The following is a 13,575-nucleotide window of genomic DNA, read 5'->3' as shown; positions in this document are numbered from 1 at the left end:
GCAAGACTGCTTTTTCAGTAGAGTATCTGAATCTGGAGAGGACTACCATTCAAAAGCCTAAACAACAAAAATTTGTAGGGAATTCCAAGTTCTTACACTAGGCTGACCCTACTTGTAATAGGAAGCTGCTTAACACTGTGTTCAAGACAGCTTGTGTTACCTGGAGGTGGTCCATCTTTAGTCTGAGCACACATGGGGAAAAAAATTGGAATGGTAAGAAAATCTTTACACTTAGGAGCAATGGAAACTTCACTTTCCTGCCTGTTTCATAAAACTGATACTGACATGGTCTCAATGAAATGGAAATTGCTCTGAATTTCAGTGCCAGTTAGTGAAAAGTGTTCTCTGAATGGCTGGATTTTTGGTTTGTGTTGAGCTGTTAACTTAAATATTGGCTTTCAGAGCTGGTGTTTGGTTATGTAGCTGGAACTGTCTTTTACAATGAAGTCATTGGCTGCTCTGGAAGTGCTTATGAGGAATTCGTGTAGCTGTAGCATGTGGAATACTGGAAAATATTGGAAAAAATAGGGACCATTTTCTGAAAAGCAGTAAAGCCACGCTCTTAGTTTCACATGCAAACGCTAGCATTTTTTAATACAGTCTTAAAAAGCTTTGTTAACAGAATTTAACTGCTGTCCATCACTCAGATTCAAGCAACGAAAAAAACCCTCATGAGTCGAAGAAGTGACAAAACTATCAGAGTTCTAATGCCCTTCTTTCAGCAGATATTCTTCACTATAGTTGTGAAATGTCACTTGCTTTCTTGCTCTGATGAAGTGTGTGTGTTTTCTGGTGTACAAGGCAGCAGCTGGTCTGCTATCAGAAATGCATGTCTGTTTTGATGCTTTTGCAAACAGTTATCCCTGCACTTTAGGAGAGGTGAAAAAGCACAGAAACTAGGGAACTCCTTACATGCCTCAAAATAAATCAGTTCATTTTTGCATGGGCCTCAAATACAATCACATCTTACATATCTGAAAAATATTACCACTTGTAGGACTCCCTTAATAGCAGATGGATCCCTGGGCTGCTGAAGGGTTCTGGAAAGAATGTCTTCCTCCAGGTTGTGGCACTCATATCTTCATACTTAATTTCTTACTAAGACTCTGAATTCCCATATTGCTGTGAACTGGCATCTCACACGGGAGAGCCAGGAAAGCTGCTGCTGTGCTGTTTGGCTGAATGGTGTTACGATCAGTGGAAAAAGCCAGAAGTCAGGTAGCCCTTCTGCTGAAAATCACTGAATTCAAAAGGAAGAGGACTAAATGTAAGCCCTGTTTTCTCAGTATGATGCTTCTGCTTTGGGGTACTGCTGGTCTGTGGTCCCTGCTGGAATGAGTCCAGCAAAGGGCAACAACCACGGTTGAGGGACTGTTCCACCTTTCATATGAGGAGAAATGGAGGCAGCTGGGTTTGTCTGGCCTGGAGAAGAGAAGGAGGGGTGACCTAGCCTGCAAAAGAGAAGAAAGATTCAGGAGAATCCTCTCACCAGGTATTTACGTACATTGATAGCACCTAAAGAAGACTGAGCCAAGGCTCTTCAGTGGTGCCTGGTGACAGGACAAAAGACAATTGGCATAAGTTGCAACACAGGAAATTCCGTCTGCAGTTAAAACCCCACATTTTTAGCGTGGTTGAACGCTAGGACTAGGTTGCCTGAAGAGTCTCTCATCCTTGGAGACAGTCAAATCCAAAGTGGACAGAGTACTGAGCAAACTGTGCTACTTGGCCCTGCTTAAGCAGGGGTTTGGACTAGACAATCTAAAGACATCCCTTCCAACCTCAACAATTCTGTGATGATCAGATGCAAGTGTCTGAGAGGAATTTTTCTATATAGGTGTAGGTTTTACCTGTTGGATCTTTTGCTGATTCACTTATATTTGGTACAAGTAGCTAGTGTAGCATGGAGTCTTGTAAAAAACTCTCTGGCCTAAGATGTTCCTTGTGTTAAACACAATGTGGGGGGAAGGAGGGGACTTTGTTTCTTGCTGGGAAAAGCTGTAATGGTAGTCTGTGTATTCTTTGACTTGTAAGTATTTTGTACTCATTCTCTGATTGGCTTTTATTTCTGGCTGCTCTTTTTTGGCTTACTCTCCCCCAAAATAATATTAGGGAAGACGTGAGTAAAGCAATACTGTGTTCTTCTATGTGTTTTCCTGGTATTGTGCAATGATCCTGACTTAAGAAGGGAAAAAAAATGAGTCTATAAAAATGTGCAGGGTTGTATTTTGAGACACCAGAGTCATGTATAAACCCTGCTAAGAGTGGTCCTGGTAGGAGCTGTGCTGTGTGCTGCATGCTTCCTGGAGAACACCCAGCCTTCAGCACTCCTAGTGGATTAGCGATGTGCTGTGTCCAAATCTGCTTTCAGGCGTGCCTGCCTTTTCCTGTTGATCTCGCTGGGAATTGCCAGATGGCTGTAACCTGGTTTTTTATCCCCTTCAGATACAAAATGAGACAGGGTTGTCCTCATTGTCACTTGTGTTCCCTGACATGTAAAAACCTTTGGTTCAACATGAGCTCTCTCCTGAAGGACGGTGACATTAAGAACACTCCTGGTGTGTGCTCTGTTCGTACGTTACTCTGCTGGCTGCCTGCTGCCACTGCCACTTAGGTTGCATGCTGTAATTTCTGGGTATTACATTAGTGCCTTCTGCTCTAAAGGAATCCAGGCTCAAGGGCATTTGTGGTTTGCAGTTCTGTTGAGCAGGGAATGCAGAAGAGTTGAATGTTTTCTCCCTTCTCTCCGCAGACAGCCTGCCTGCGTTCCCCATTGCCACCGTGGCAGGGATAGCCATCGGTACGGTTACAGGTCTCTCATCGCTCATCTCTATTGTCGTGTGTCTTGTCATCAGAAAGAACAACTCTAAAAAACGATACTCTGGGTAAGAGATCTCCCTCCTCACCCGTGGCTGATGTGAGGAACAGCAGCAGGATCAGAGGGAGGGATTTAAGGGGGGTAGGAGTTGTTTCAGCCAAGCCTTGGCAACCATGGCTAGAGGTAGATATGGTCATGTGGAACTCTGATCATCTGCCTTTAGTGATTACCTCTGTACTGTGCTTGAAAAGATCTACTGACCGTGAGTTGCACCTGAAAATCACTAGGTGTTGATCCCCAAACACAAGGATATATGCCCTCAGAGCATTTAATCCAAGATCCCCTAGCTCTGGTCTGTTCCCCTTCCCTCCAGCTCTACTTTCCTTTCCACTTCTAAAGGAAAAGCACCACACATGCACTTTTAAGGAATGCTGTGTGTTGATATTAGGACTTGATTTTTCTGTTGCCAGTGCCTGCCTCCTAAGCCCGGAGTATACTTGCCAAAACCCCCTTCATCACCCTACTTGAAAGTAAGGAAGGAGTAGCCACTCTGCATCCATTCTCATTCACTGTCTGTTTTGCGTTAACTGTTACCATCCCTGCAGGGTTTGTAGCGTTAGGAGGATAACTCCAAAGTGAAGCACAGTTCTTTGAGTGGGCATATAAAAAAGTCACAAGAACTGACAAAGGCAGATTAGAGTCCTGTGGTGATGAAACTTGCTGCTGGTGGAGGAGGTGCTTCCTTTTTTCTCCTCTCTAATTAGCTGGTAACTTGCTTTTCTAAGAAAGAATGAAAATTATGTATGTAGTCGTAGAAACAACCCCAAAACATACAAGTTTCTTCTGTTCTTTGCCCAACAAATATTCCTGCTTATTGCAGGTTCTTTGGGTTGCCTGTGGGATAAAAGAAAATAACTCCAAAAATAAGATTGTGGGGATTTCCAAATTAAACTTTGCCCTGTCCTTTTCCCAGTCGGAGAGCTTAGACAAAGTGAGTTGGCTATTGCCCAATGGTAAGGCTAAATACAGCGAGGGTGGCTGTGTGTGCTCAAAATTGTGTGGAAAGCCTGGTTTTCCCTTTCTGCATGTGTCCTTCCCCTAAGAATTGAAAAGAACCCTGCAGTGTCATGCACCAGCAGTGTGCCTGAGGTGGCCTGCTTGCCCTGCTTCCCACTGACCTGCTCTCCAGTGTCTTCCTGCTGAAGGACACATGTTGGTGCTGAGCCCGGAGCAGTAGTTCATGCACTGTGATTTCTTGTAGTAGATTTCACTACTCTCTTGGGAGATTAATCTCTGAGGTTTAAATCCTGCTTTCACTGACCATGCCAGCTCTGCATGATGTGTAGAAAGAAACCAAGTGTGCTGTGACTCCCTCCAAACTTACGGACTGTCTTCTACATGATGCTAACCCGGTGTGTGGTGGTGGAGAGAAGCACTTCCTCCTAGATAACCATTCTGCCTTGAACTGAGGTGGGCTGGGGCCCTGCGTGGCATCTGGAACCCCTGCATGGCCACGGTTTCCATTCATGCTCTGACTTTGGTGTTTTTTTGTTTTGTTTTTTTTCTTTCTGCCTTGGTGTGCTGGGATCGGATCCTGCTTACCTTCCTCTCCTTACAGAGATCCTGATATAGACGCCAGATTGGGAATGTAACAGGGCTGGGTCTTCTCTTCCAGTCCCACTAGACACCATGGTAACTAATCAAGTTGGTGGTTGCTGTTAATACCTGTGTGTGTGTACACATTTCCTCTTCCTTTGCTGACTAACCAGCTAGCTCTCTACTAACATCACTGTAATTTGTGCTGGAATCTGTTGGCAAAGGGATGATGCATTTCACTGGGTGCTTGGGTTTCATTGTCTCATGTCTGACTGGGGTGGAGTTGTTGTTTATCCCAGATGGTGTCCCTCCATCTCTTCCAACAGTGAACTTGGCAGTGCATTGACTAAAGCACAGGAAATTCAGAGCTCTTTCTGTGTCAGAATAAAAGTAAATTCCCTGTAAGCTCAGACAGTTTGGGTGTTTGAAAACTTGCAGGGATCTAAGTACATTAGTTGCTTAAACCTGAATGATAACACTTAGATAGTGTAGATCTGAGGAGTTTTGTGTATAAAACAATTAATGATTACATAATTTTGGTAACAGAAGGGATGCATTGTCTCTGAGACAGTAGAGACCCCTTGCCATGATGGCTGGGGCAGTATTTTTTAATTCTTATGCTGCATGTATGAGGAGCTAAGCTGCTATGGTAAGACCTATCAAAGGATAAAAAAAGCTTGCCCTGTGAGGAGGTGGTCTTCTTAATGTCACTGTCCTGGTTTGTTTCTGTACTCACTTTATACACTGTCTGTCTACAAAGACTGGGGGAAAAGGAAGCCCAGTGGCCAGGGGGTTGTGGTAGCAGAGGGCACTCCTGTGACTGCTGCCAAGGAAGTGGCTACTTAACTTCCTTGGGTGCTTGGGTGCAAGGAGGTAGACCTAGCACTGAGAGACCCATTACTGCATTGTCCAGAAGCCACCATCTTGAAGGACATTTGTTCCTGTAATTAGCTTTGTGACATTAATTTCAAGTCACATGCTTGTTTTCTTTTCAGTCCTGCTTTAAGCAGATGGAAAGAAGCAATCAGAGGGTGAAAACCAGCTGCCTTCTTTTAGGGGTGTTGGTTGTCACCACGAGACAGTTCTTTTGTTTGAAAACCAAGATTTGCCTGATTAGATATTCAAGTAGCTGTATGAGGGCACGTAGCTTAAATGTCCTGTGTGACTCCTGAGGTAATTGCTCCAGAGAACTGGTGTCTGCTGGGAGAATTACTTTGGGCTCACAGCTGAACTAAAAGCAAGGGAACTAATGCAGAGTTGGGTAGGATGTACCTTGCTGGCTGGCAAATGTTGCCTCTAACTGTAGCACTGGTACAACACTTGCCTCAGTGACAGGGACTGTTTATCTCCTAGTTAGAAGATAATTGCTACTTACCCCTGTTAACTGAGAAGAAAACACATGATTTTAGAGAGGTTGAGTTGAATGGGGAGTATCTAAGGACCAGGGGTTGTGGAGGAGCTGCTGTCCTATGTTAATAGCTGCTCCTTCCTGTTGCTTACCAATGAAACTCAGAGGAAGGACAGAGAAATGTCTCGGGAGAGATGGAGAATCGTGTGTGTTTATTTCAGAATCCATTATGTTCATTTTTTTACTTTGGTGTAATGTACCGCATTTCATTTTGCCATCATTCGTCTTCTGTTTTTTTTTTTTGTTTGTTTGTTTTGTTTTTGTTTGTTTGTTTTGGTTTGGTTTTTTGTTTGGTTTGTTTTTTATTTTTTGTGTGTGCCTCTTGAACACTGTCGTGCAAACTCTGCTCTGCCACCTCGTCAGCTGCAGTACCTCTGAGAGCTTGATGTCTCCGGTTAAGCAGGCTCCGCAGAAGGCGCCCTCCGACACAGAGGGCCTGGTAAACAGCGTGCCCGCCAGATCACACCAGGTAAACTGCTCCTGCTGCTCCCAGGCAGGACTCCCCCCGAGCCTGGGGCAGCTGCTTTGGAAAACATCCAGGCAGGGTGGGATTCGTGCATTGGGGGCTGTCTGCTGGTGAAAGTGCGTGCTCTGGTCAAGGGGTGCACAGTAAGCTGGGACTGGTGAACTCTGCTGTAGAAGGCTTGGTGCAGTCGAAAGAGCAGCATCTTGGTTTAGCTGAGATGGAGTTTTATGCCCTTTTCATACTAAATTATAAAAAACTGTGCTTGTGATCTTGTGCATTAACATGTACAGGTGGTAGTGAAGTGCAAGGATGAGGAGTGGTCAGTGACTATCTCTGTAGCACAGACACAACACTATGTCTGCCAGATATGGATCACCCCATAAAGCTGCCTTATCTGTTCTGGGATGGTAATGGGGAGGAATTTGCCTTACACTCTCGTGCTCCATGGCATGTCCTTCCTTCACAAGAAGAGGAGCCAGATGCTGACCAGTTTGCAGATGACTTGTGCCGCTGACAGCTCTGGTCTGCTGAGCTTCCCAACTTTTGTGGCCTTGAAAGTGCCGCTCTTTGTGCTTGCTGCAGTTGGCAAAGTTCTGCTGACTTTGAAGGGAAAAAGTGGCTTTTATCCAGACTTAGCATCCCATGGGAGGGGACAGAGCATGAGTCAGACAGGGATTCTACACAATGGATCCTTACCTGCTACCAGTACAGGATTTCCTTATGTGGAAGCTGTTTCTTCCCTCTTGATTTGTATATTCCCAGCAATTTTCCTGTGGAGATACAGGTCCTGAGAGAGTTTAAGTTCAAAGTAGACTTCTTCTTAATTAGCCACCTTTTAGCAAGTGGCCGCAGTGTCGTGTGTGCAAGTTAATACCTGGTTCCTTATTTTCTCCTCAAAAAATAATGGACATGTGTGTTAGTGTGCTAATGCTACAGGAAAAGAACAAATGTGCTAACAGTCAGCTCAGTAAAGTCAAAACTCCTACTCTGCTGGGCTTCTGGTTTGGTTTTGAAATGCATTTTGTTCTGGGCCATGCAGTATTTCCAAAGTTTTAGCACACAGGCCCACAAAGCTGCCTTCTGACTTCAGAGATCAGTTATTCTCTGAACACAGAGGCTGTATACTCAGGATTTTAAAGTAGTCACATTTTGACTGGAGTGGGTCTAGTAGCAGCAGGCTGCCTGTAAGGCCTAGATAAAGCTTATCTTTTCTAGATCATGGGAGATGCTTCTGGAATGGGTGAATGAGACAGGTGATTCCCACCATCTCCGCTTCCAGGGGAAAAAAAAAAAAAAGATTTTGTGGGATTTATGATGCAGTAGCTGTTGGGAGTCAACGTCCATAGGTCAAAAACCCAAGATGTTTTATCTAATTACTGTTGTGTGAAGGAGCACATGCAAGTGCCTTGAGAGCTACACACAGATGCTGTTCTGTGCTTGCATCTTGAAAGCAAAAATACTCCAATGTTTTGGTGTGAAAACTTGTGGTGTCCCCACCTTTCCATGTCCCCAGTGTTCTGAGTCTCAGTGTGCTGGAAGGAGCAGCAGAGTAAATCTAAACTTTGTAATGTTAACTCAGAATCAGGGTGCTTTTTCCCTTCTGTAGTCACTCTGGTCTGTTTATTCATTGACAGAGTTCTCCCTGCAGGTAAGTTCCGAAAGGAAAACACAAAGTGTGAACACTGCTGACCTCAACAGAAAAATACTGCAAATGGCTTTTGTTTTGTTCAGTTTTAGTTTAGTTTTTTTTATTTTTAATCTCTTTTGTCAGGCAAAGAGAGCTTCTTTTCTTGGCAGACATTTGTAGCAGCAAGTGGTTCCTGTACCTCCTGTTAAACATTTGCCCCATCTTTACAGAACATACTTACTTTTCTTTAAAAAGATCCACAGTGAAATGAGGGTAGGTCAGATTTTGAACAGAATATTTAAACAAGTGAGGAAGCTAAATTTCAGTTGATTACACGTACATTGTTAGCTTCTAACCATTGTTTAGTTGTTTCTTTAAGGGTCATATCAGCATGCAAATCAACATATTTGAACTCTTGCATCACATACAAGTAAAACCTGCTGTTTCTTGGTAATCAAGAAATGAGTTGCAGTATTCAAGCTTTTGAGGTGTTGTCTAGGTGAAAGGCAGATACTCATTCCTAGCAGTTCCCAAAGCTGTTGCAGGCTTCTTTCTGATTCAGGCAGACTCTTAATCTCTTGGAATGCCTGGCAGTTCTAGACCAGTGGTTCCCACAGTCAGTGCTGTGGTCAAACAGCAGAGGCCTGTGGTCTTCTTGTAGCTTTTTTACAAGGTGGGATGTGTAGGAAGTGAATGAATGCTTTGTACTTCTCTGGTGGAAAAGAACTGTGAGTACAAACAAAACTTCTGCCTCTGCAAGTTAAGAACAGTAACAGAGGTGTTCACAGAGTGGCATTTAAATTAATTAAATGAAGTTCATTCATTTTTTTATTTATGTATCAGTTCAAGAATCAGTGATGGAGTATTTGTCTGCATCACATCTCAGCTGAAAGTGCACTGAGCCTGCACTTCCTTGGAGTTTTGAGTGCAAGTTACTCAGGTGTGGACCTTGCTTTCTGGAGTTTGCATATCTGATTCTGTGAGTGTTCAGCTGCTTGAATCAGCTCCACTTGTTTTCACTGTGCCCTCCTTCTCAGCAGGTATGTTCTGTCCTGTCAGATTTGTCTGTGGTGGTTCTTGTCAGTGCCATCATTCTCTAGTGACTGCTGTTCTGCCAGGACTGTTACTTGCGTGGGTAAGAAACGACTTCCAGTGAAGGCAAGAACTACATGGATTTCCCACATGGATGTCCTTGTTTGGATCCCGGGACCCTGAGAAGGAGCAGTTCGTGATGCCAGGAGTCTTGATTTAAATTTCAGATACCTTTCCCAGAGCCAGAATCTATGGTAGTTGCAGCATCATTCAGAATTGGAGAAATTTGAAAATTCTGTAGACTCCTGTTGGATCATGGTGGTCTAACTTTGTAATTCCTTTTTCTTTGCTGTAACTTGCAGTTCATGACTCTGCTGACAAACCCTTAGCAGGTACGTCTGCTACTCTTTTCCCTTCAGTTCTGAATAGAAAAATTGCAAGGCTTCAGGAAATGCTGGTTTTATATAGCAGTGCTGGTCTGTCTTCTGGTTCTGAAGAGTCAGGATGAGCTTGCTTGGGATTAGATGAAAGTTCTGAATTGTTTAGACTGTTTTTAAAATGCCCCAGGTGACGCTTATAGTCAGCTAGAGAATCAGTTGGCAGCAAATCAAAAAGATGAGCGCTGCAATAAATCCTTGGCCCCTCCTTTTCTCTGTGTTGGCCATCTACCACTTTTTTTAGGTGACTGACAATAAACACATTGAGACAATGATAGCTTGGTCTGGATCAGCTGATCAGACCAGTCAGTCTCTCCACACCACTACCATGCTGGTTGCAGCTGAGTAACTATATTTAAACTGGCAAAAACCTAGAATAGTGGTAACTGATAGTGAGTGAACTCCTGTGGTAGAAAATTGACCCATCAGAATTACTTGAACAAAATTTGGAATGTCATAGTGACTACCTTATGCAGTTAGATTTATTATTTTTATATTGTTTTAAACTGATAGTGCTTTCAAGCTGAATTTATCATGCCCTTGACCTCTGGCCTCAGGCAGATGAGACTTCCAAAATTGCTTGCAATTAAACTTCAGGGTTACTTCGCCTTGAAGTTTATATAGACACTGTGCTCTGATTGGAATTAGTAATGTAATTTCAATACAGTGTTGGAGACCAGAACGACATGAAAGCAAATAGCAGAGAAATAAAAAAAAAGTTGCTATAATGAGATTTGAAATCTAGAGTTTTCTAGGACATCAGTGTCTTTTTTTCCCCCCATTTTCTCAGTGTGTTGTTTATATTCAGTGTTTTATACCTACTTGCAAGTTTTCACTCTTCAGTCCATCTTCTTCCTGTGTTCTTTATTACTTTGGAAATGCTTTACCCAGAAAGAAGAAAATGTGGATTTAAATGACTTCTGAAAGAGAACAAGGTGTTTCTCACATGTGTGCTCTGCCACTGTGCTGGGGGAAAAGCAGCTGTGCAAGAAGGTACCTGCCGTCCTTCAAAGGTTTAATTTTCTGTACAGAAGGTCTGTTTTCATCTCTGGCTCATAATTGCTTTGGAAAATAGATGGAAAAATTTCTGTGTCAGGTCTATACAAATATTTTCTAATTTGTCAGGATTCCAGAAGTACTGGCAAGAAGGGGGTAGGAGTGCCAGTGAAGGCTACTTCTTCCTGGGACATACGGGAAACCAGAATAGTTAAATGGATGAGAGGTTTTGAAGGAAAAACTGCTGAAAAAGCCACAACCAAACTAAAAGCTCTCTCTTTTTAATTCCCCCCCCCACTCACTGCCAGATAGGACAGTCCCTTTCCCTCCTGCATGAGGTGTGTGGTCCCTCTGTTGAGGTCGCATGGTAGGTGGTGGCAGCGCTGTGCCCTGTGCTTGTCTCAGCTGGGGGCTTCAGTGTGGGAGCTGCAGCTCTCTTGCCATCGAGCTCCCACCTGCCTTGCTGCACCTCTGCTCTGTGGAGGCTGCAGTCCTGTCCTCAGCCTGTCTCCAGTAGCTGCAGCTGGCTTTCCCTGGGCTGTGTTGTAGAGGATGTGGGGTTTTAGGAAGTGTTTACACGGTCAGCTGAAAGACAGGGCTGTAATGTCCTCCCCTGCACCCCAGCAAATGTCACAAAGATGTGTGAGGCCGTGCCTGCCCAGGGTGTCTGTGAGCTGCTGCTGCTGCCTGGGCTGGCTCGTAAGTCAGGTAAGAATTCTGTATTGCTGCACCATTTTAGCACTTCCTGGCTCACTGCTGTGTAAGTCTTGGCCCCATCACTGGTTTGGGCAGTGACTCGAGTCACAGGGTGGCTGCAGCTTTATCCTCTCCCTCATCACCTAAGTGGTACAGCCGTGCTGGGATTTACAGGACCTGAGTAGCAGTTTGGGAAGTACACTCTGCTGTTGACTGGTAAACCTCTAGTACAGTTCCTCTTGAACAATATTAAATCTGGCATGCATCTGACTAAGCCACGTGTCTTTGCACGTAAGAATTGCTGCTTTTCAGAGCAAAGGATCCCAGATTTTGCTTTCTGTGAGGAGCGGGCAGTCCTGGAGAGAGGCAAGGGTGCTGTTTGGCATGCTCCTGAGAGGAGAAAGGTGGCAGACTAGAGCTCATGTGCAGCTGAGGGTTCATTCCACCTGCTTCCAAGTGCCATTCGCAGTCATAAAAGCTCTGTGGTCTTGCTTTAGCTCTCATCTTGCTGCAGCCCCCGTGGAAGTGAGGGGCAGTGGGGCCTGTTCTGAAAAAGCCTGACTGTGCCTGTTCATTGTGTCCCCAGGGCCCAGTCATTTACGCGCAGTTAGATCACTCCGGGGGACAGCACAGCGACAAGATCAACAAGTCAGAGTCTGTGGTCTACGCCGACATTCGGAAGAACTGAGATCCTCAGCTATCCAAAGGACAACACACATTCAGACTGGAATTGCTTGAGCAAGATTTGACCCAGAGAACTCACATGTGGCCTTTGATGCCTAGGCTAGGACCAATGCATGTGCATACAGAGGGAGAGATATATATGTATTGTGTGTAAATAGTCTATTTAATCGTACAGAAGTGAGACCAATGTTGCATGTTGAAATGCGGTAAGAATTTTGCTTATAAATTGCCAATATTCTTTTTTTTTTAAATCTTGTGTGACGAGAGAGAAAGTGAAAACTCGCATCACAATTTTAAAATATTTTTATCTTGATTAATAATGGAGAAACTGGAAGATGCCTGAAGAGTCTAGATTGATCTGGAGATGCTTTTTTCTTTGCTTATATTTCTTTTGTTGAAGTGACTATAAAGAAGACATCTTCTTTATATTCAGAGTTCTTTATGTATACAGGGTATTTATCTTTCCTTGGTCAGATTCTCAGTACAGGCTGCCTTCTCATGTAAACTAGACCCTCTCACTTGGTCTTGTAAGCCAAATTGTGACTCCTAGCTATCAGAAATGTATGTCTTAGCAGTGTGAGTGAAGGAAATCTTTAGGCCTACCTGACCTGTGTAATGTGGGTCACAGAACTGTTTACTTCTTGGTGAGCCCAGCTATTCAAGCTTAGTCCTTTAAGGTGCAGGGATAGTGTTGATCTAATGAATTTTGTGAAATGGTAGTTTACCTGTGAAAACAAAGGAGATAGTGAGTTAAAGGCATAGGAGGTTGTAGCTGTAGGTGGTTACCTCAGACTCTGTTGAACCTTTCAATGAAATGTTTCTTCCTCAAAGCTCTGTCATTTCATGTAAGCGTTAAAAAGGGCTCCAAGGGATCTGGAAGCTGTAATACTCCCATACCTCTCTCCCATGGCTCCATTATACCACTGTCACCTCCTTGGAGGTGCTTTATCTGTTCTTGAAAGCCTGTAGTGGAGGCTGAATGACTTCTGGAGGAAATCTAGGGCTCTTTGGTTTTTTTGATGTGTGGTTATTTTGTGTAACCTATATTTGCACAGAAGATGTGGATGGGCAGTTTATTTCCTTCATCTCTGCAAGTCTACTGCTTGAATACGATTTCCCAGCCTCTTGTTTCTAGGTTAAACTCCTCCTAGATTGTTAAGGTTCTCTGCTGATGAGGATTTCTTTCACTGACCCACTGTATCCTGAAATCTGGTGCTCAAAACTAGAAGTGGCCTTCCAGCAGAGATCTTCTCAGAGTGGCATATAGAAGAAGGATTTCTGTTTTGTACATCCTAATGTGGGGGTTTTGTTTTGGGTTGCGTTTTTTGGGCAGCAAATAATTTTCAGCTTGGTCTATTGTAACCCCTTTTCTCTGACTCTTACCCATTTCCTAGTTCAGTCTGTTTCACAGAATCAGTCACAGAATGGTTGAGGTTGGAAAGCACCTCTGGAGATCATCTCACCTTCCTCGAGCAGCATCAGCCAGAGCACGCTGCCCAGCACTGTGCCCAGTTTTGAGGATCTCCACAGGTGGGAACTCTGCAGCATCTCTGGGCAACCTGTTCCAAACAAACTCAAGCCCACATGTCACTGTAACACCAAGCACATGAAAAATAGTTACAGGCCCATGGCAGACCCTTTCACAACCACATTAGATAATCCTTCAGTTATGACAGTGCAATTTTAATAGCTATTTTGTGTCCAGTGGGGTTTTTTTTCCCAACAAAGTTAGGTATGGCAACACTACATTCTTTGATCAGGATTACATTGATTGGTTTCCTGACAACACCTACATCCCTTTATTAGAAATAAACA

General features: G+C 43.9%; 1 protein-coding gene across 5 annotated transcripts in view; it reads left to right on the top strand.

The window, feature by feature from the left end:
- The window catches only part of MPZL1 (myelin protein zero like 1), a 33,483-nt gene extending 20,181 nt beyond the window's left edge, over positions 1-13,302 (top strand). For all 5 annotated transcript variants that reach the window (XM_048293945.1, XM_048293948.1, XM_048293949.1 and 2 more), the window contains 3 exons: positions 2,753-2,885; positions 6,186-6,291; positions 11,663-13,302. In XM_048293945.1, the coding sequence (XP_048149902.1) occupies positions 2,753-2,885; positions 6,186-6,291; positions 11,663-11,764 (341 nt within the window). In that variant the 3' untranslated portion in view covers positions 11,765-13,302. The remainder of the gene's footprint in view (positions 1-2,752; positions 2,886-6,185; positions 6,292-11,662) is intronic.
- Positions 13,303-13,575: the final 273 nt, after the last annotated feature.

Source organism: Corvus hawaiiensis, chromosome 2, assembly GCF_020740725.1.
Source record: "Corvus hawaiiensis isolate bCorHaw1 chromosome 2, bCorHaw1.pri.cur, whole genome shotgun sequence".
Taxonomy (NCBI): domain Eukaryota; kingdom Metazoa; phylum Chordata; class Aves; order Passeriformes; family Corvidae; genus Corvus; species Corvus hawaiiensis.
The sequence above is the reverse complement of the archived record's forward strand: the minus strand, read 5'-3'. Positions and strand labels throughout refer to the sequence as shown.